Source organism: Falco rusticolus, chromosome 8 (assembly GCF_015220075.1).
Source record: "Falco rusticolus isolate bFalRus1 chromosome 8, bFalRus1.pri, whole genome shotgun sequence".
NCBI lineage: Eukaryota > Metazoa > Chordata > Aves > Falconiformes > Falconidae > Falco > Falco rusticolus.
In genome coordinates this window covers 20,456,429-20,478,352 of record NC_051194.1, presented here as the reverse complement: position 1 = coordinate 20,478,352, position 21,924 = coordinate 20,456,429, and the positions used below count along the sequence as shown (strand labels likewise).

The window sequence follows — 21,924 nt, the reverse complement described above, 5'->3', positions numbered from 1 at the left end:
ACAGGACTGCAGAGGATTTTGCTTCATTCTGTTTCTGATGCCTTATTGAGTACTCCAGCACGAATTTTTCCTTGATGGTACTCGTTCTAGGTAAGGAAAGCAGAACGGAGAATGAAGTCTTCCGCAGCTATCAATCTGTGTGTTGCTCTTCTCGTTGCCGCCGATTTCACCAAGAGCGGCTGAGTTCCTTTGTGTTCTGCTCTGCCGCGCGTATCGGGTGCTGAGCACTCTCTGCGATGGGGGAGGTGACTCGAAAGCCCCTGGCAGTGTACCTGAGCGTTAAACGCCCCCGGGGCCGGCGCAGCCGCCACGCCCCGCGGAGCGCGGCCATCAGCCGGCTGCGGTGACACCGTGGCGCCTCCGGGTGCCGCTGTTGGCCGACGCGGAGCGGCGCTGGAGCCGGAGCCGCAGCCGCAGCCGCCGCAGCGTCCTGCCCCCACGGGCTGCTGGCTCGCACGGCGCCGGGCAGCAGCGGCGAGAGGCGGCGCCGAGATCGCTGCCCTCCGGCAGCCCCCGCGCTCGTGGCTGAGCGGGGCTGCAAGGCAGGGAGGGCAGCGGCAGGAGGGAGGAGCGCGGCGAGCGCTGGCGAGAATGGCGGGCAGGCCGGGGCCGAGCCGGCGGCGAGCGGCCGAGCGAGCGCTGCTGCCCGCCGTGCTGCTGTGCTTGTGCTGCCGGGCGGCGCCGGAGCGGATCCGCTACGCCATCCCCGAGGAGCTGGGCAGAGGCTCGCTGGTGGGGCCGCTGGCGCGGGACCTGGGGCTGAGCCCGGCAGAGCTGCCGGCACGCAAGCTGCGGGTGGCGTCTGCCGCTAAGAGGCAGCTGAGATACTTCAGCGTGAGCGGGGAGAACGGGAACCTGTACGTGAGCGAGAGGCTGGACCGGGAGCAGATGTGTGGCGAGTCGCCGTCCTGCGCCGTCAGCTTCGAGGCGCTGGTGCAGAACCCGCTCAACGTCTTCCACGTCGACGTCGCCATCCACGACGTCAACGACAACGCACCGGCCTTCAGCAAGGCTGCTCTCCACCTCGACATCATAGAGCTGACTATTCCCGGCGCTCGTTTTCCGCTGGAGATGGCCCGAGACGCGGACGTGGGCAGCAACTCGCAGCTGACTTACCAGCTCAGCAGCAACCCGTCCTTCAGCCTGGCCGTCAAGGAGAGCCCGGATGGAAGCAAGCAGCCGGAGTTAGTGCTGGAGCGCGCGTTGGACCGTGAGAAGCAGAGCTCCTTCGAGCTGCTGCTGACGGCGGTGGATGGCGGGGACCCCGCCAGGTCCGGGACCGTGCAGGTTCGCGTCAACGTGACGGACGCCAACGACAACCCCCCCGTGTTCAGTAAAAGCGTCTATGAGGCGCGAGTGCGGGAGAATCTGCCGCCGGGGTCGCCGGTGCTGCGGGTGCGGGCCACGGATGCGGACGCGGGCTCCAACGCGCGGGTCTCCTACTCCTTCGGCAACGTCCCCGACGGCGTCCGCGCGTTGTTCAGTGTGGACAGCGAGAGTGGCGAGGTCAGGACGGCGGGGCCCCTCGATTTCGAGGAGAGGAGTAAATACAGCTTCGGCCTGGAGGCGAGGGACGGCGGCGGGCTGACGGCGCACTGCAGGGTGCAGCTAGAGATCACCGACGAGAACGACAACGCGCCCGAAATCACGGTGCTGTCGGTGTCGAGCCCGGTGCCCGAGGACGCGCCGGCCGGCACGGTGGTGGCCCTGCTGAACGTGAACGACGCGGACTCCGGGGAGAACGGTCAGGTGTCGTGCGAGCTGTCGGGCGAGGCGCCGCTGTCGATCGTGGCGTCGTCGGGCGGCTCGTACAAGGTGGTGACGGCGAGCGCGCTGGACCGGGAGCAGGCGGCCGAGCACCGGGTGACGGTGGTGGCCAGGGACGGCGGCAGCCCGGCGCTGTCCAGCCGCACGGCGCTGGTGCTGGAGGTGTCGGACGTGAACGACAACGCGCCGGTGTTCGAGGAGGCCGCCTACAGCGCCTACGTGGCGGAGAACAACGCGGCGGGCGCGCCGGTGCTGCGCGTGCGCGCGCGGGACGCGGACGCGGGCGCCAACGGGCGCGTGAGCTACTGGCTGGCGGGCGGCAGCGCGGGCGCGGCGCCGTACGTGTCGGTGGAGGCGCGGAGCGGCGCGGTGTACGCGCAGCGCTCCTTCGACTACGAGCAGTGCCGCGAGTTCGCGGTGGCGGTGCGGGCGCAGGACGGCGGGGCGCCGGCGCGGAGCTCCACGGCGACGGTGCGCGTCTTCGTGCTGGACCGCAACGACAACGCGCCGCGCGTGCTGTGGCCGGCGGCGGCGGCGGGCGCGGGGGCGGAGGCGGCGGCGGGCGCGGGGCCGTTCGAGGTGGTGCCGCGCTCGGCCGAGGCCGGGTACCTGGTGGCCAAGGTGGTGGCGGTGGACGCGGACGCGGGGCGCAACGCGTGGCTGTCGTACGAGCTGGTGCAGGCGCCGGAGCCGGCGCTGTTCCGCGTGGGGCTGCACAGCGGCGAGGTGCGCACGGCGCGGGCCGTGTCGGAGAGGGACGCGGCCAAGCAGCGGCTGGTGGCCGTGGTGAAGGACCACGGGCAGCCGGCGCTGTCGGCCACGGCCACGCTGCACGTGGTGCTGGCCGAGAGCTTGCAGGAGGCGCTGCCGGAGCTGAGCGAGCGGGCGGCGGGCGCCGACGCGCCGGCGGAGCTGCAGTTCTACCTGGTGCTGGCGCTGGCGCTGCTGTCCGCGCTGTTCCTGCTGAGCGTGGCGCTGGCCGTGGTGGCGCGGGTGCGCGGCGCCGGGCCGCCCGCCGTCCTGCGCTGCCTGGGCGCGCAGCGCTTCTCCGTGGCCGGCGCCGCTTTCCCGGCCGACTTCTGCGAGGGCACCTTGCCCTACTCCTACAACCTGTGCGTGGCGCCGGGCCGCGCCGTCGCCGAGGGCGCTTGGCTGCCGCCGCCGCTGCCCAGCCTGCCCGCGGAGGAGCTGCTCGGCGGGGAGCCCTGCGGGAAGCCGAGCCCGAGCAGCAGCGCCGGCGCGGGAGAGCCGCCCGCGGACGCCGACGCACCGCAGGTCGGTAAGCCCGCGCGCTCGCGCCCCTCCCCTCGAGCCTTTCCGAGCCGCCGACCGCTCTTCCCCGGGGCTTCCCGCGGGGGCGGTGCAGGTGCAGCGCTGAGCCGTGTCCCCGCCAGGGAACGGAGGCACGCACGGGCTCTCCGCCTGCCCCTTGATGCTCTTTCCCACAGGAAGGTGCGCGTGGCGCCGTGACCGGGGCAGTTACCCCGGCGCTTGTTCTCCGCCAGTGAGCAGTTTCCTCCTTCTGCCAGGTGCCCTCCCATCTTCTGGAGAAGTCTGCAGGAACGGCTGCATTCGGGGGGCAGATAAATTTCATCAGGGCGTGATTTTCCCGAGTTCTGTGCGCTATTATTTCTTCTCTCTTTTTCCTGGGTGGTAGTTCCCTCCTCCTTACTGGCCCTCTTCTGTCTGTCTGTCTGAGACAAGTGCAGGTGTAGAACGGCAAAAAAGAAAGCGAAAGAAAGTCGCCTCTTGTTGTGTTTCAGAGCCTGTCTTCCCATCCTGAGAACATACCTAAGACTACAATGAGGTATGCAAAACGACACTATTTGCGCACTCGAATAAAGTGCATTTGCACATTTTCGCATCGTCCGCGTGGCTTAGGGTTTGCAGCCGTCCTTGTCTTCTGCCGCTTCCTACAGCATTTAGTGGCAAAGTTGTGTCCCACGGCCGGGAAGATTCACGAACTAGACGAGTGTTTTCCTGCCACGCATCAAGCTCTTACAGCGTGATTTTTGAGAAGATGAAAGCCGCTGCGCGGTCGTTGAAACCGATTATAGAATTATCAGTATCGAATTATCGAATGTCTTGGATAAATGTGAATGTGTATAAGCTATCCTGTGTCTTGCGGGGAGAAATCCCAGAGCCCGTGTAGGTGCCCGAGCAGCCCCCCTCGTCAGGGTCTGGCTGGGCGGGGGTGGGGCGCTGAGGTTCTGTGTTGATGGCCGCCACCCCCTTTAGCCTTTAACCGCCTAATGACCGTCAGCGGTGGCGGAGCGTTTAATCTGGGGCGTGTTCCTGGCGGCTGGGTGAATGAGCCTGATCCCTCTGGCTCCCGGGGGACGCTCTGGACGTCGTGTTTTGTGTTGCAGAGCCTGTTTGCTCTTGCTGTCCTTGTACCGGTCGTTCAGCGTGACGGCTACAGAAGCCAGTGGTGGTGGTGGGCAGGGGTTTATGGTTTTGGACTACTGGTCTGAGCGTCGTATTACGAGAAAAATTACTTTTTCCGCAACGATCCACTGCATCCATGGCGGTTAGGCAGTCATCATTGCCGTGCGGTAGCATCAGGCGAGCCGCGGGAGGCGCGCTCTGTCTCCCTGGCCGGGATGGTCTCGGGGAGCCAGGCAGGGGCGGGCGGGAGAGAAGGCGACGGCGGAGATCCCCGCTGGACGGGACCCGCTGCCTCCGCGGCGAGTGCCGCGTCCCGGCGAGCTGCCCGTGGGGAGGCCGGGCGGGCCGCGCTCGGCAGCGCTCGGTGCCTGCAGTGCCGGGAGGAGGCTGCGGGCGCCGCTGTTGACCGAGGAGGAGCGAGAGGAAGGCCGGAGCGCTGCCCGCAGCCCCGCCCGCTGCCGCCCGGCTCGCTCGCTCTCTCGCTCGCTGGCTGGCTCGGCGGCCGGGCGGTCTGCGAGCGTCCCCGCGGTGCGGAACCGCGCTGCAGCGAGGCGGAGGGGCCCGGAGCGGCGAGCCGTGCCCGTGCCCGTGTCGGTGTGAGGCGGCGGGGATCTGCCGGCGGTGCCGCAGCAGGGATGTGCGCGGCGGGGAGGCGCTGGGGCCGGCGGGAGCGAGCCCTGCTCTGGTGCGTCCTGCTGGCGGCGTGGGAGGCGGCGTGGGGGCAGCTGCGCTACTCGGTGCCCGAGGAGATGCCGAAGGGCTCGTTCGTGGCCGACGTGGCCAAGGACCTGGCGCTGCAGCTGCCCGCGCTCCCCGACCGCGGCGTGCGCCTTGTCTGCGAAGGAAAGGCGCAGTATTTCGCCCTGCACAGGAAGACGGGACACTTGGTGACGGCGGAGAGGATAGACAGAGAGCAGCTCTGCCGGCGGGTAGAGAAATGCGTGCTGCGGTGTGAGGTGATAGTGGACGGGGAAATGAAGGTTTACGGCATCGACGTGGAGATCACGGACATTAACGACAACGCGCCCAGCTTCCGAGAGGCAGAAAAAGAACTTCGAATGAGCGAGATGACAGCGCCGGGGTCGCGGTTTCCTTTGGCCGAGGCTCACGACCCGGACGCGGGAGCGAATTCCCTGCAGAGCTACGAGCTAAGCGGCGACGAGCACTTCTCGCTGGCCGTGCAGGCGGGCCCCGGCGGGGACCAGCGCCCCGAGCTGGTGCTGGCCAAGGCGCTGGACCGGGAGGAGGCGGCGTTCCACGAGCTGGTGCTGAGGGCGAGCGACGGCGGCGAGCCGGCACGGACGGGCACGGCGCGGATCCGCGTGGCCGTGCTGGACGCGAACGACAACGCGCCCCAGTTCAGCCAGGCCGAGTACACGGTGCGTGTGCCGGAGGACGTACCCGTGGGCTCCGTCCTCATCACCGTCACGGCCGCCGACGCCGACGAGGGGCTGAACGGGCACGTGAAATACAGTTTTAAAAGAATTTCAGACAGAGAGTCAGAACTTTTTTACCTAGACACTGAGACAGGGGAAATATCCCTTAAGGGGGCTGTGGACTTCGAGGACACGTCCTCACATCAAATGGAGCTTCAGGCATATGACGGCGGAGGTCTCTCCGACACGGCCAAAGTCGCGATCAGCGTGACAGACGTGAACGACAACGCGCCCGAGATTTCTGTGCGGTCGGCGCTGAGCGCGATCTCCGAGGACGCGCCGTCGGGGACGGTGGTGGCCCTGCTGCACGTGCAGGACCGGGACTCGGGGGCGAACGGCGAGGTGCGGTGCAGCATCGGCGAGGGGCTGCCGTTCCGGCTGGAGAAGTCGTTTGAGGGCTACTACCGCGTGGTGACGGCGAGGGAGCTGGACCGGGAGGAGGTGGCGGAGTACAACGTGACGGTGCGGGCGGCGGACGGCGGGTCGCCGTCGCTGTGGAGCGGCGCGGTGCTGGCGCTGCGGGTGCTGGACGTGAACGACAACGCGCCGGTGTTCGCGGAGGCGCGCTACAGCGCCCGGCTGCCCGAGAACAACGCGGCGGGCGCGCTGGTGCTGACGGTGCGGGCGGGCGGACGCGGACTGGGGTCAGAACGCGCGCGTGCGGTACCGGCTGTCGGAGGGGCGGGTGCGCGGCGCGCCGCTCTCGTCCTACGTGTCGGTGCAGGCGGAGACGGGCGCGCTGTACGCGCTGCGCTCCTTCGACTACGAGGAGGTGCGCGAGGTGGGGCTGTGGGTGCGGGCGGAGGACGGCGGCGCGCCGGCGCTGAGCAGCAACGTGTCGGTGCGGCTCGTGATCGTGGACGAGAACGACAACGCGCCGCAGGTGCTGTACCCGCCGGCGGCGCCGGGCGCGGGCTGGGCGGGCGTGGAGCTGGCGCCGCGCTCGGCGGAGCCCGGGGCGCTGGTGGCCAAGGTGGTGGCGGTGGACGCGGACGCGGGGCAGAACGCGTGGCTGTCGTACGAGCTGGCCAAGGCGACGGAGCCGGGGCTGTTCCGCGTGGGGCTGCACAGCGGCGAGGTGCGCACGGCGCGCTTCCCGCTGGCCCGCGACGCGGCGCGGCAGAGCCTGGTGGTGGTGGTGAAGGACCACGGGCGGCCGGCGCTGTCGGCCACGGCCACGCTGACCGTGGTGCTGGCCGAGAGCGTGGCCGAGCTGCTCTCGGAGCTGGGCAGCGCGGCGGCGGCGCCGGGCGAGCCGGCCGGCAGCCTGACGCGCTGGCTGGTGGTGGCCGTGGCGGCCGTGTCCTGCCTCTTCCTCGCCTTCCTGCTGCTGCTGCTGGCGCTGCGCCTGCGGCGCTGGCGCCGCTCGCAGCTGCTGGCGGCGGGCAGCGGCGCCGCGCGCGGCGTCCCGGCCTCGCACTTCGTGGGCATCGACGGCGTCCGCGCCTTCCTGCACTCCTACTCGCACGAGGTGTCGCTCACCGCCGACTCGCGCAAGAGCCAGCTCCGCTTGTCGGCCGGCAGCTGCTGCGACACCCTCCCGGCCCGGCCGCCGCCCGACGAGCCCGCGCCGCTGCTCGGCGACGACCCCGCCGCGCCCCCGGTGAGTGCCTCTGGCCGGACAGGTTTCGCTACGCATCTCTCTGCTGCTTCTCTGCCCTTTCTCTCCCGTCTTCTTATACTGCGTGGGGAGGTTTGGTTAGGAGTGAGGCAAAGTTTCATTTAGCATCGCGCTGCGTGGTCGTTCCTCTTGGTCCCGGGAGGTGGACGTGGGAGTATTTTTTCCGCCTCACCGTGGTGTGGGAGGCTGCTGTGGCTATATTGTCCTTAGTCTGGGCCAGGTCGTTTCTCAGTCTGTCCCCCGACATGTAGAATAACAGTTTTCCTTTTAGTAGCAGCTCTTCTGAACGGATATATTGCATTAATATGAAACAGTACTTCGCGTTATTAGCAGGGTCATGTATCTTACCGACAGCACATGCGTTTTCGTAACGTTAGGTTTTCTGTAAGCAGAACGTCAACCACCCCGTGCATAACTTTGTACGGCTGGTTACTAGTTTGTAATATTTATGAATCCTTATCTTGTTTCGTACTTGCGCATGTAGTACCTTTTTGATCTTCTATTAAATATTATTGTTGAAAGCCGTGTGTGACGAACAGTTAGTATGCCTTTTGGAACCTGTAGTTATTTGAAAGGTTCTATTAATTTTTGTGTTTCTTACCAGCCTGTGAGACATTTTACTTACAGGTGTATTACAAATGCACAATTGTATTTATCGTGAACGACGTTTTAGTTAAGGTGTTTATCTGAAGTCTTTTATTTTGGTTCACTTGATTATCTCTCTTCCCTTGTTACACATCTCTTTCATTTAACAGTCATTTATTTAGGATGGATGTAAGCGATTGTTGAAAATGAACGTATAGCGACTGTGTGCTGTGGCGTGTCTTGTACTTGTCTCTTGTGTGAAAGTCCCTCACGGAGCATGTTCCTCAGCCAGTAGTGATAGCAATGCCGATTTTGTGTACCAGAATGGGGTGTGTTTTCCACATGGGAGGTGGAAAACGCCTTCCTTAATCAGGAGACCATTCCCAGGCATTCCTGGGATAATAATTCCTTGTTATTTGTCGGAATTTCCTTGACTGGGTCAAAAGTGAGCTCCATGCTCCGGATTTAGAAAGAGGGTCGAGGAGGAGCGCAAATTACTTGTTGGTAAGTGTTAAATTCTAAAATACGCGTGCATATGCATGAGCTGGTTGGTTCATGTTGGTTGTGAGTTACCGCTGTGCTCTTCCAACGATGGAGTGGAGTTGAAGAACTAGATGTTCCCAGACTGAATGTTGTGCTTATAGACTCTAATAATAGGTAATAGTATTGTCTCGATTTCTGTCGGGGTGTGTTACAGACAGCATGGCACTTTCAAGAAATGTCAAGACGCTCTTGCAGTGAGGGGTTGTTCATTTGTGCTTTTGATGTCGCCTTACAGCTTGTTTCTTACGGTTTTCCCTTGTGTAGCAGCGCTTGATTTTCGATACTAAGTGTTTAAATTCGATGCAAATGGTGTGTGAGGAACAGAGAAGCACGCATTCTTACTAGCGTTACAGGTTGGAAAGGTTGTTTTCTCCTTTTGGGCTCCTTTACCCTTACTCCCAGCCGGTGAGCACATCCAGAGTCTTCCTGTACCTAGAACGATTTTGTGAGAATGACCTCGTTTTCCACGAGATACCTGTTGACGCAGCAACCCTGTAGCCTCTTCTGCCAAAGAGGGGCTAATCTCTGAGGGATCGTTACTCTCCTCTGGGCACTCTTCACCTGCTTTACTGTTCGTCTTCGTGTCTTTTACAGAGCCGTGTAGTTAGAGGTAGTGGTGTAGCTGAGGATGTAGTGACAGGGTCTTAATGTGCCTAATGCCGATATAATGCTAAATTCTTGCTCGCCAACGTTATTCATCGGATTGGACTATTAGACATGCACAGGTATTTTCATTATGAACGGCTTATTAGCTGAAGGTTTTTCTAAAGTCTATAATTCGTTCCTTTATTTATCACGATTGTCTTACAACACAGAGTTTTCATGTACCATTAGTTATTTGAAATGCATGTGAGCAGTAGTAGTGCAATGCAACAAAAGTTGAGGAATGGCGAGATTCTGCGTCAATACTTGCTTAGTGTGGGAAGGTGACCCTCCTGTATGTGCCTCTGCATCTGAAGCACAGTGCGGTGGCTACTTTGTGAGCATGGTCTTGTTGGCAAGGAAAGGCCTATTCTTACAGCAATGTTGTGGCTCAACGATCGTTTGTTAGTAACTACTGCAGTGGAAAAAACTTGTGAAGGAGAAACTGAGTCCTGCAGCCCATGTCTTTGTACCTTTTTAGGAAGTGGCAAGAGTGGCATAACCAGGAATTGACTTATCACCAGGATCTCAAGAATGAGCACAGTAGTCATCCACAGAGTCAGGTCTTGTTTGGAGCAATAGGAGTCTTAGCAAAATCTGATGTACCTGTAGTTTCTCAGCCCGTGGTCTGTGTAGTGCTTGGAATGATTCAGCTGGTCGTACTGTGCCCTGCTTTCTCCGTGGTCATGAACCAAGACTTGTTGAAGACGGGCTTGCATTCCGTGATTTCCTGATTGTTGCTGAGAGGTGGTGTTATCGTACAAACAGGAACTGAGGAGGATCAAGTACTTTTTCATAGATGTCGCACTCAAGAGGGTTTCATCCTTTTCATTTTCAGACCATCCCACGCCTGGAGTGATACGTGTATGATCGGTGCAAAGCACACGTCCCTGTGTTTGTGTCATGGGTAAACTGCCTTCTCTAGTGTTGTCCTTCTGACTTTTTCTTCTTGGACTTCTTTTGCCGCCTTTTTATTCTACAAGTCTCTGGCTGTCCCGGGAAAGTTAGCTGACATGTCACATGCACCTGGGGCAACACCGCGGAGGACTATACCACTCCTCCTCACAATTCCTGGAATAGCGGACTGGTAACTGAAGTATCCTGGGCGCATGTCTACCTGTTTGCTGCCCGTCCATCTTAGATCTACTTACTTACCCCGTTCGCTGAGAGAAACAATCCTGAAAAAAGTGCTTTAACAGGTCTGTCTTCCCGAGAGCAAGAAGTAGTGATGTCCGTGATATGTAAAACTCTGAGCATGTAATAATAGTGCTGTTGAAAGGAATAAGGGTTACCGTTTTCCCTCGGTCTCAGTCACACTCAGAGGTATGTAAAATAAAAGGAATATGAACAAGAATCTCCTCAAATCAAAAGGCGGGGTCTGGCGCTTCCTGTCTACAACAGCTTCTCCTCGAAAGTCACTTGTGGCTGTTAGTTCTCAGAGCTCGTAGAAATGAAATAAAAGATCTGGGAAATCCCACCCGCAGCAAAAGTAGAAGCTGTTGGAATATATCGGAAATGCGCTGTACAGTGCACCTGCTTGTACTCACCTGTACTCACCTGTGCTCTGCTGCGCGGAGCCTGAGCGCTCCTCCGCCGCTCGGCAACACGTTCCCGAGCCAGACTGCCGTGCCGCGGCTGAGCAGCGCTGCTTGAGTCGCCTTGCCGCGGCTGTGAGAAACTCGCCGCACTGAAAAGCTGAATCGCGCGTTCCGGTAGCCGGTGGCGCCGACTCCCGGCAGCTGCTGGGAGCGCCCCCGAGAGCGGGTGTGCGCCGCGGAGCGCGGCCATCAGCCGGCTGCGGTGGCGTCGTGGCGCCTCCGGGTGCCGCTGTTGGCCGACGCGAAGCGGCGATGGAGCCGCAGCCGCAGCCGCAGCCGCGCAGCGTCCTGCCCCCGCGGGCTGCTGGCTCGCATGGCGCCGGACAGAACGGCCGCGGCACGGGCAGCAGCGGCGAGAGGCAGCGCGGGGAGCAGCGGCGTCCGAGCCGGCACCGAGATCGCTGCCCTCCGGCGGCCCCCGCGCTCGTGGCGGAGCGGGGCTGCAAGGCAGGGAGGGCAGCGGCAGGAGGGAGGAGCGCGGCGAGCGCTGGCGAGAATGGCGGGCAGGCTGGGGCCGAGCCGGCGGCCAGCGGCCGGGCGAGCGCTGCTGCCCGCCGTGCTGCTGTGCTTGTGCTGCCGGGCGGCGCCGGAGCGGATCCGCTACGCCATCCCCGAGGAGCTGGGCAGAGGCTCGCTGGTGGGGCCGCTGGCGCGGGACCTGGGGCTGAGCCCGGCAGAGCTGCCGGCACGCAAGCTGCGGGTGGCGTCTGCCGCTAAGAGGCAGCTGAGATACTTCAGCGTGAGCGGGGAGAACGGGAACCTGTACGTGAGCGAGAGGCTGGACCGGGAGCAGATGTGCGGCGAGTCGCCGTCCTGCGCCGTCAGCTTCGAGGCGCTGGTGCAGAACCCGCTCAACGTCTTCCACGTTGACGTCGCCATCCACGACGTCAACGACAACGCGCCGCGCTTCTTGCAAGATAGTTTCCAGCTGGAGATCAACGAGCTCACTCCCCCCGGCGCCCGCTTTGCTGTGGGCATGGCCGAGGACGCGGACGTGGGCAGCAACTCGCTGCAGGGCTACGAGCTGGAGGCCAACGAGTACTTCGCGGTGGAGGTGAAGGACAGCCAGGACGGCAGCAAGTTCGCGGAGCTGGTGCTGCGCCGCGCACTGGACCGAGAGCGTGAGGAGAACCTGCGGCTGGTACTGACGGCGCTGGACGGTGGAGAACCGCCCCGGAGCGGCACCGCCCAGCTCTGCATCAACGTCACCGACGCCAACGACAACCCGCCCGTGTTCGCGCACGACCGGTACCACGCGAGCCTGCGCGAGGATGCGCCGCCGGGGTCGGCGGTACTGAATGTCTCCGCCTCGGACGCCGACGCCGGCACCAACGCCCAAATCTCCTACAGATTCGGGCAGCTGCCGGCCAAGGTGCTTGAGAAGTTCGTGTTAAACGCAGAGAGCGGGCGGCTCGTGCTGCAGGAGCCGCTGGACTTCGAGGACACACGAAGCTACACGCTTCTGTTGGAGGCGAGGGACGGTGGGGGGCTGGTAGCGCACTGCAAGGTGGAGGTGGAGGTGCTGGACGTGAATGACAACGCGCCCGAAATCACGGTGCTGTCGATATCAAGCCCGGTGCCCGAGGACGCGCCGGCCGGCACGGTGGTGGCCCTGCTGAACGTGAACGACGCGGACTCCGGGGAGAACGGTCAGGTGTCGTGCGAGCTGTCGGGCGAGGCGCCGCTGTCGATCGTGGCGTCGTCGGGCGGCTCGTACAAGGTGGTGACGGCGAGCGCGCTGGACCGGGAGCAGGCGGCCGAGCACCGGGTGACGGTGGTGGCCAGGGACGGCGGCAGCCCGGCGCTGTCCAGCCGCACGGCGCTGGTGCTGGAGGTGTCGGACGTGAACGACAACGCGCCGGTGTTCGAGGAGGCCGCCTACAGCGCCTACGTGGCGGAGAACAACGCGGCGGGCGCGCCGGTGCTGCGCGTGCGCGCGCGGGACGCGGACGCGGGCGCCAACGGGCGCGTGAGCTACTGGCTGGCGGGCGGCAGCGCGGGCGCGGCGCCGTACGTGTCGGTGGAGGCGCGGAGCGGCGCGGTGTACGCGCAGCGCTCCTTCGACTACGAGCAGTGCCGCGAGTTCGCGGTGGCGGTGCGGGCGCAGGACGGCGGGGCGCCGGCGCGGAGCTCCACGGCGACGGTGCGCGTCTTCGTGCTGGACCGCAACGACAACGCGCCGCGCGTGCTGTGGCCGGCGGCGGCGGCGGCGGGCGCGGGGGCGGAGGCGGGGGCGGGCGCGGGGCCGTTCGAGGTGGTGCCGCGCTCGGCCGAGGCCGGGTACCTGGTGGCCAAGGTGGTGGCAGTGGACGCGGACGCGGGGCGCAACGCGTGGCTGTCGTACGAGCTGGTGCAGGCGCCGGAGCCGGCGCTGTTCCGCGTGGGGCTGCACAGCGGCGAGGTGCGCACGGCGCGGGCCGTGTCGGAGAGGGACGCGGCCAAGCAGCGGCTGGTGGCCGTGGTGAAGGACCACGGGCAGCCGGCGCTGTCGGCCACGGCCACGCTGCACGTGGTGCTGGCCGAGAGCTTGCAGGAGGCGCTGCCGGAGCTGAGCGAGCGGGCGGCGGGCGCCGACGCGCCGGCGGAGCTGCAGTTCTACCTGGTGCTGGCGCTGGCGCTGCTGTCCGCGCTGTTCCTGCTGAGCGTGGCGCTGGCCGTGGTGGCGCGGGTGCGCGGCGCCGGGCCGCCCGCCGTCCTGCGCTGCCTGGGCGCGCAGCGCTTCTCCGTGGCCGGCGCCGCCTTCCCGGCCGACTTCTGCGAGGGCACCTTGCCCTACTCCTACAACCTGTGCGTGGCGCCGGGCCGCGCCGTCGCCGAGGGCGCTTGGCTGCCGCCGCCGCTGCCCAGCCTGCCCGCGGAGGAGCTGCTCGGCGGGGAGCCCTGCGGGAAGCCGAGCCCGAGCAGCAGCGCCGGCGCGGGAGAGCCGCCCGCGGACGCCGACGCACCGCAGGTCGGTAAGCCCGCGCGCTCGCGCCCCTCCCCTCGAGCCTTTCCGAGCCGCCGACCGCTCTTCCCCGGGGCTTCCCGCGGGGGCGGTGCAGGGGCAGCGCTGGGCCGTGTCCCCGCCAGGGAACGGAGGCACGCACGGGCTCTCCGCCTGCCCCTTGATGCTCTTTCCCACAGGAAGGTGCGCGTGGCGCCGTGACCGGGGCAGTTACCCCGGCGCTTGTTCCCCGCCAGTGAGCAGTTTCCTCCTTCTGCCAGGTGCCCTCCCATCTTCTGGAGAAGTCTGCAGGAACGGCTGCATTCGGGGGGCAGATAAATTTCATCAGGGCGTGATTTTCCCGAGTTCTGTGCGCTATTATTTCTTCTCTCTTTTTCCTGGGTGGTAGTTCCCTCCTCCTTACTGGCCCTCTTCTGTCTGTCTGTCTGAGACAAGTGCAGGTGTAGAACGGCAAAAAAGAAAGCGAAAAAAGTCGCCTCTTGTTGTGTTTCAGAGCCTGTCTTCCCATCCTGAGAACATACCTAAGACTACAATGAGGTACGCAAAACGACACCACTTGGGCCCTCGAATAAAGTGCATTTGCACACTTGCGCATCGTCCACGTGGCTTAGGGTTTGCAGCCGTCCTCGTCTTCTGCCGCTTCCTACAGCATTTAGTGGGAAAGGTGTGTCCCACGGCCGGGAATATTCACGAACTAGACGAGTGTTTTCCTGCCACGCATTAGCTCTTACAGCGTCATTTTTGAGAAGATGAAAGCCGCTGCGCGGTCGTTGAAACCGATTATAGAATTATCAGTATCGAATTATTGAATGACTAGGATAAATGTGAAAGTGCATAAGCTATCCTGTGTCTGCGGGGAGAAATCCCAGAGCGCGTGCAAGTGCCCGAGTAGCCCCCCTCGTCAGGGTCTGGCTGGGCGGGGGTGGGGCGCTGAGGTTCTGTGTTGATGGCCGCCACCCCCTTTAGCCTTTAACCGCCTAATGACCGTCAGCGGTGGCGGAGCGTTTAATCTGGGGCGTGTTCCTGGCGGCTGGGTGAATGAGCCTGATCCCTCTGTCTCCCGGGGGACACTCTGGACATCGCGTTTTGTGTTGCAGAGCCTGTTTGCTTTTGCTGTCCTTGTACCGGTCGTTCCAGCGTGACGGCTACAGAAACCAGTGGTGGGGGTTTGTGCTTTTGAACTAATGGTCTGAGCATCGTATTTCGAGAAAAATGTACGTTCCTGTGCATCCATGGCCGTTAAGCAGTTATCACAGCCGTGCAGTAGCGTCAGGCGAGCCGCGGGAGGCGCGCTCTGTCTCCCTGGCCGGGATGGTCTCGGGGAGCCAGGCAGGGGCGGGCGGGAGAGAAGGCGGCGGCGGAGATCCCCGCTGGACGGGACCCGCTGCCTCCGCGGCGAGTGCCGCGTCCCGGCGAGCTGCCCGTGGGGAGGCCGGGCGGGCCGCGCTCGGCAGCGCTCGGTGCCTGCAGTGCCGGGAGGAGGCTGCGGGCGCCGCTGTTGACCGAGGAGGAGCGAGAGGAAGGCCGGAGCGCTGCCCGCAGCCCCGCCCGCTGCCGCCCGGCTCGCTCGCTCTCTCGCTCGCTGGCTGGCTCGGCGGCCGGGCGGTCTGCGAGCGTCCCCGCGGTGCGGAACCGCGCTGCAGCGAGGCGGAGGGGCCCGGAGCGGCGAGCCGTGCCCGTGCCCGTGTCGGTGTGAGGCGGCGGGGATCTGCCGGCGGTGCCGCAGCAGGGATGTGCGCGGCGGGGAGGCGCTGGGGCCGGCGGGAGCGAGCCCTGCTCTGGTGCGTCCTGCTGGCGGCGTGGGAGGCGGCGTGGGGGCAGCTGCGCTACTCGGTTCCCGAGGAGATGCCGAAGGGCTCGTTCGTGGGCGACGTGGCCAAGGACCTGGCGCTGCAGCTGCCCGCGCTCCCCGACCGCGGCGTGCGCATCATAGACAGAGGCAGGGCGCAGTATTTCGCCCTGCACGGGAAGACGGGACATTTGGTGACGGCGGAGAGGATAGACAGAGAGCAGCTCTGCCGGCTGGTGGAGAAATGCGTGCTGCGCTGTGAGGTGATAGTGGACGGGGAAATGAAGGTTTACGGCATCGACGTGGAGATCACGGACATTAACGACAACGCGCCCAGCTTCCGAGAGGCAGAAAAAGAACTTCGAATGAGCGAGATGACAGCGCCGGGGTCGCGGTTTCCTTTGGCCGAGGCTCACGACCCGGACGCGGGAGCGAATTCCCTGCAGAGCTACGAGCTAAGCGGCGACGAGCACTTCTCGCTGGCCGTGCAGGCGGGCCCCGGCGGGGACCAGCGCCCCGAGCTGGTGCTGGCCAAGGCGCTGGACCGGGAGGAGGCGGCGTTCCACGAGCTGGTGCTGAGGGCGAGCGACGGCGGCGAGCCGGCACGGACGGGCACGGCGCGGATCCGCGTGGCCGTGCTGGACGCGAACGACAACGCGCCCCAGTTCAGCCAGGCCGAGTACACGGTGCGTGTGCCGGAGGACGTGCCCGTGGGCTCCGTCCTCATCACCGTCACGGCCGCCGACGCCGACGAGGGGCTGAACGGGCACGTGAAATACAGTTTTAAAAGAATTTCAGACAGAGCGTCAGAACTTTTTTACCTAGACACTGAGACAGGGGAAATATCCGTTAAGGACCATTTGGACTTCGAGGACACGTCCTCACATCAAATGGAGCTTCAGGCATATGACGGCGGAGGTCTCTCCGACACGGCCAAAGTCGCGATCAGCGTGACAGACGTGAACGACAACGCGCCCGAACTGACAGTATCGTCGGCGCTGAGCGCGATCTCCGAGGACGCGCCGTCGGGGACGGTGGTGGCCCTGCTGCACGTGCAGGACCGGGACTCGGGGGCGAACGGCGAGGTGCGGTGCAGCATCGGCGAGGGGCTGCCGTTCCGGCTGGAGAAGTCGTTTGAGGGCTACTACCGCGTGGTGACGGCGAGGGAGCTGGACCGGGAGGAGGTGGCGGAGTACAACGTGACGGTGCGGGCGGCGGACGGCGGGTCGCCGTCGCTGTGGAGCGGCGCGGTGCTGGCGCTGCGGGTGCTGGACGTGAACGACAACGCGCCGGTGTTCGCGGAGGCGCGCTACAGCGCCCGTCTGCCCGAGAACAACGCGGCGGGCGCGCTGGTGCTGACGGTGCGGGCGGCGGACGCGGACTGGGGTCAGAACGCGCGCGTGCGGTACCGGCTGTCGGAGGGGCGGGTGCGCGGCGCGCCGCTCTCGTCCTACGTGTCGGTGCAGGCGGAGACGGGCGCGCTGTACGCGCTGCGCTCCTTCGACTACGAGGAGGTGCGCGAGGTGGGGCTGTGGGTGCGGGCGGAGGACGGCGGCGCGCCGGCGCTGAGCAGCAACGTGTCGGTGCGGCTCGTGATCGTGGACGAGAACGACAACGCGCCGCAGGTGCTGTACCCGCCGGCGGCGCCGGGCGCGGGCTGGGCGGGCGTGGAGCTGGCGCCGCGCTCGGCGGAGCCCGGGGCGCTGGTGGCCAAGGTGGTGGCGGTGGACGCGGACGCGGGGCAGAACGCGTGGCTGTCGTACGAGCTGGCCAAGGCGACGGAGCCGGGGCTGTTCCGCGTGGGGCTGCACAGCGGCGAGGTGCGCACGGCGCGCTTCCCGCTGGCCCGCGACGCGGCGCGGCAGAGCCTGGTGGTGGTGGTGAAGGACCACGGGCGGCCGGCGCTGTCGGCCACGGCCACGCTGACCGTGGTGCTGGCCGAGAGCGTGGCCGAGCTGCTCTCGGAGCTGGGCAGCGCGGCGGCGGCGCCGGGCGAGCCGGCCGGCAGCCTGACGCGCTGGCTGGTGGTGGCCGTGGCGGCCGTGTCCTGCCTCTTCCTCGCCTTCCTGCTGCTGCTGCTGGCGCTGCGCCTGCGGCGCTGGCGCCGCTCGCAGCTGCTGGCGGCGGGCAGCGGCGCCGCGCGCGGCGTCCCGGCCTCGCACTTCGTGGGCATCGACGGCGTCCGCGCCTTCCTGCACTCCTACTCGCACGAGGTGTCGCTCACCGCCGACTCGCGCAAGAGCCAGCTCCGCTTGTCGGCCGGCAGCTGCTGCGACACCCTCCCGGCCCGGCCGCCGCCCGACGAGCCCGCGCCGCTGCTCGGCGACGACCCCGCCGCGCCCCCGGTGAGTGCCTCTGCCCGCGCTTGGCTGCCTTTCCTTCCTGCCGCTCTGGAGTTTCTCGCTGCCCCTTGCCTTCCCTCTGCGCACGCAGGCAAGGCCGGCGCAGCTGCGGGGTGCGCTCCTGCCTCTCGTTCCCGCGGGGCCCGTGCCTGGCTGGCTCATCCGGCGCTCCGGCTGCGGTGGCAGGCAGGGGCGCTGAGGGCCCCTGGCGCTCTCTCGCGGGGCTGGCGGGGGAAGGAGGCGTAGGCACGACCGCAGCAGGACAGGCGCGGGGGTGCGTGGGGGTGCATGGTCTGGAGGGAGCGCTCGGGACTCCTGCTTTGCTCGGTATCCACCCCCAGGCTCTGCTGAGAGCCTTGCAGAGAATACGCCTCCCTTCTTGGAATGCTCCCAGGCGTGATAATGGCGCATGTCACAGAGAAGTGGCCTGGGAGACTGGCCCTTTGGTGAGAGGTGCTGGCACATTAGGAGGGTCCAAGAACACCACGCGACTTGTGAGGGGCTGTTGACGAGCATCCTGGGAGCTGTCCTTGAGCGGCTGCAGATGGGTATAAGACACGTCGTTTAGCCATAGGAATGTTATTCCAACTGCACTGCGAGCCCTGGGAGGTCCTTCCTGTGTGTTCGCCCATTGTCACAGTGTTTTTAACAAATGGCTTAATTATGTGCTTATGGCAAGGGCCATTACAAGAGATTTGGGAGGAGCCAACTGAATATTCATTCCCTGCTAAATACCTGAATTAGTTCCTGAGCCTAAGTGCCTTGCTCCAAGAAGAGAATGCCATGATCCCTTCAATTCAGCACGGGTTAATTTCTTGCCTTGCTCGGTGTGATGATCTGGAAGTGGGTTGTCATTTCTGATAACATGTGCAAGATCAGATCTGCTACATTTCTCTGACTGTCACGTACCTGGCTTTGATGGTCACTGCTGTAAAGAGGAAGACAATCATAGCTCTGTTTCCTTAAAATGTTACTGGAGGAAATGCTTTTGGTTGTCACAAACCACAGAAGTGTTACGTTACTTCACAGGCTTCACTGCATTCATCAATTATTCTTCCTGTTGAGTGATGTGTGCTGTACATGGCAATCAGTGAGCATTGATGTGCACTTTATGTCGTGGTTTGGGAATCGTCTATCTTCCAAATTGCCCATGTGCTGTAGTAGGATTGTGTATCTTTGAGGTGATCCTTGGATGACTGGTTCTCTATCAGAGCTGCGTATCACTTATGGACTTGAGAATGCTGTGTATTTCCCTGAAGTAGTGTGATGTGCGGAGAAATCCCTTTGCATGCATCTGTGTTGTGATCCTTGGCCTCAGTAAGGAGAAGCTGGTCTGCAGCTTCTTTTTCAGTGGTGTCTGTCTGAAGAGGTAGCCTTCCCGTTGTGTAATGTTTGGGCAGGGTGAAAAGTTCTGCCTGTCCAGGGACCGGGCAGGTGAAAAAGGTTACTGTGCTATGATCTGAAATGTCTGAAACATAACTGCTGTAAAATTTCAGTTTGTCCTGGTTGTTACAGGGAGCCCGCAGCTGTGGTTCCATGCATTTTCCCTCTTCTACTCTGCAAAGACATTCCATTGAGGAAATGTGGCTGTGGTCTTTGGTGTGAGCCACTCATGTGCTTATTACCAACTAGGTACCGTTCTTGCATCGCTTCTGCAGTTGGCAGGGGCTGAACTGTGAAGCTGTGATTCGTTCTCTGCAGCAGATGTCTCGTTCTTTCCTTGTTGGTTGCCCAGGCCTAAAGCTGGGCCTCATTGCGCCTGGTGACCCTTACAACATTTAAAGGTCTCTTCTAGTTGTTGGTCTGGCAAAGCACTTCCCATCCATACCATGAAGGTGTACAGCTGCCAAGGCAAAGACTTTGATGCCCTTCTGTTTCCCTAAGGTGCCACCAAATGACATGCTCTTTAGCCTGTGGCTGACACGTGGCCAAAACACTGGTTACTGTCCATGGTGCAACTGAAGGCTGTGAGCGCAGAGCCAGGAGGTTGGGAGGGAGGCTTGGAGCCACGGAAACCGGTGGGTCAGCGTGGTCCTGTCTGAGCAACGGTCTGATTTTGTGCCTTTTGCCAAGGCCTGTGCCATTCAGGCAGTGGTCCTGGTTGCGCTGTCCTGAAAGGGAATGTCAGTCCTCTAGCAGTTTGCCCAGGAACTGTTTGTGTTGGACAATGATGCACGGGAAGAACGGCTTCAATTCCTCTGTGAAACTGCATTACCCTTCTGTCTGCCCCTGTAACACTGCGATGTGGAGTTTCTTCATAGTTGTAATGACACTGTCTTTCAGGCCTTTGTGTCCTGGAAGGTCGTGGTTCGTTTCCCCCCTTTCTGCAGAATGCTTTTGCATTTGAAACCGTGCGTGGCATTTTGCAGCAAATACTTCCTTCAGCCACCAAAGACAGACTTTTGCCTGTGAGGAAAAGCAAGCAGAAGCTAAAAGAGAGTCTGTTGTAGTAGCCCAGGAGAATGAGCATGAGAAAGAGACTGATGATAAGGTGTTTACACTTATTGCTTCATATTTGTGGGAGATGAACGGGTCACACAGTAGAAAAAAAGGTTTCTGGGAGCTGATGACTATTTCTTAAAATGACCCCCCCTACTACTATGCAGTTCAGGGTGAGACTTCAGGGCCACACTGGCAGATTGAGATCTGTGTGACTTCCAGGTGCTCTCAGGGAGGAATTTCAATGCCTGCAGTGAAGACCAAGAAGACTTCCAGGTGAGTTTCTCTGACAACACTTCGTCTTCTGATGCTTCCTTGCCTTGCTTTGTTGATTTATGGGGGTTTTTTTCTTGGTTTCCTGTGCATGTAGGTTTCCTTGTCATTATCAGCAGAGCTTTGTTTAGCAATGTGTCACATGTTAGTGCCTCTTGTCCACACTACAGCAAGTGTGAAAGGCAGGAGATGTCAGAGTATCTTTGTGTTCTGTTATTGTTGGGAGGAATCTCTTTAAACATGACCTTAGAGGAAGCCACATCTCTATGGAAGAGCGTGTGTGCTAAAAGAGGGGAGGAGATTCCACCTCAGCAGACAGCGTGATGACCCTGACTCTGTTGGAGGGATGTTCCTCTTTTATTTTGTCCTTTTTTCAGTGGTGTGCTTTACAATCCTTCTGTTTGTTCTCAGACTTGGGGCGAGGAAACATAACTGCCCTCTTGGTGTGATTGTAGTGCATTGTATTAGCATGGTGTGTCTTTTCCAACTCTGAGAAGGCCAGAAGCAAATCAACCAGTTGTGTACCGTTGGAGAGAAGAGAGGGGAGCTGTGTGTGTGAGATTGTAGAAGAACAGATAGTCATTTTCTTTCCTTGTTATAGTTAACACAACTGTGTGCCTGACGGTGTACCATGTGTGCAATTGGGGTTCCTGCTTCTCAGACAGTGTGGCCTAAGAAATACTATTCCCTGTGATGCTTTCATTCCTGCATGATTCTGACTCTTGCTTCGCTTGTTGTCACGAGCTAGAATTTGACCTCCGTGTGCCTGATGACATAGGGAAGGTCAGGTCCCTTGCAATTCCCAGAGTGCAGGCTCAGATCACATACACCCCTTTGATGTTGAGAGCTGTAAAGAGGAAGGCTTTCCTAGGCAAAGTGCAAGGTGCTGCAGCTGGGTCTGGGCAATTCCCAGTTTCAATGCAGACTGGGGGATGGGTGGATTAAGAACATGTTTTGGGTACTGGTGGGTGACTGTTGCGGGTTTATCCCAGCTGGTAACCATACAGTTGTTTTCTCGCTGCCCCCCACCCAGAGGGGTGGGGAGGAGAATCTGAAAGAAATGGAAACCTCGAGGTTGAGATAAGAACAGTTTAATAATTTACACAGAATTTTAAAAAGTTAACAACAATAATAATAGTAATGATAATATTATAGCAGAAGTCATCATGAGAAGGTTGGGAAAAGGAAAAAATCCAAAGGAAAAGGGAGAAAGGAAAGCAAGTGATGCACAGTACAACTGCTCAACACCCGCTGACCGATGCCCAGCCAGTCCCTGAGCAATGATTCCCCCCGCACCTCCCCCTCCAAGTTTATATACCAAGCATGATGTCCCATGGAATGGAATACCTCTTTGGCTGGTTCAGGTCATCTGACCTGGCTGTGTCCCTTGCCACTCTCTTGTGCCCACTCCTCCAGCACTCTGGCTGGCAAGGCCCAAGAAACTGAAAAATTCTTCAACGTAGCATAAACATTACCCAGCAACAACTGAAAACATCAGTGCATTATCAACATAGTTCTCACATCACAGCCAGAACACAGCACTATACTAGCTGCTAA

General features: G+C 61.9%; 4 protein-coding genes across 4 annotated transcripts; all 4 read left to right on the top strand.

The window, feature by feature from the left end:
• The first annotated feature begins 591 nt into the window (after positions 1-591).
• LOC119152338 (protocadherin gamma-B5-like) lies at positions 592-3,237 on the top strand. The gene has a single exon (XM_037397492.1). It carries the CDS (start codon positions 592-594, stop codon positions 3,235-3,237), a length of 2,646 nt encoding a protein of 881 aa, XP_037253389.1.
• A 1,054-nt stretch (positions 3,238-4,291) lies between these two features.
• On the top strand, positions 4,292-8,312 carry LOC119152927 (protocadherin gamma-A10-like). The gene is given in 2 exon segments (XM_037398728.1): positions 4,292-6,218; positions 6,220-8,312. Coding segments are annotated over 2 exon segments (2,946 nt in total). The 5' UTR covers positions 4,292-4,370; the 3' UTR covers positions 7,318-8,312.
• Positions 8,313-10,920: 2,608 nt separating this feature from the next.
• LOC119151966 (protocadherin gamma-B5-like) lies at positions 10,921-14,232 on the top strand. Its single transcript, XM_037396389.1, has one exon. It carries the CDS (start codon positions 11,077-11,079, stop codon positions 13,723-13,725), a length of 2,649 nt encoding a protein of 882 aa, XP_037252286.1. The 5' UTR covers positions 10,921-11,076; the 3' UTR covers positions 13,726-14,232.
• Positions 14,233-14,257: 25 nt separating this feature from the next.
• LOC119152337 (protocadherin gamma-A10-like) lies at positions 14,258-17,901 on the top strand. Its single transcript, XM_037397491.1, is given in 3 exon segments — positions 14,258-15,099; positions 15,101-15,191; positions 15,194-17,901. Coding segments are annotated over 3 exon segments (3,162 nt in total). The 5' UTR covers positions 14,258-14,736.
• The last annotated feature ends 4,023 nt before the right edge of the window (positions 17,902-21,924 follow it).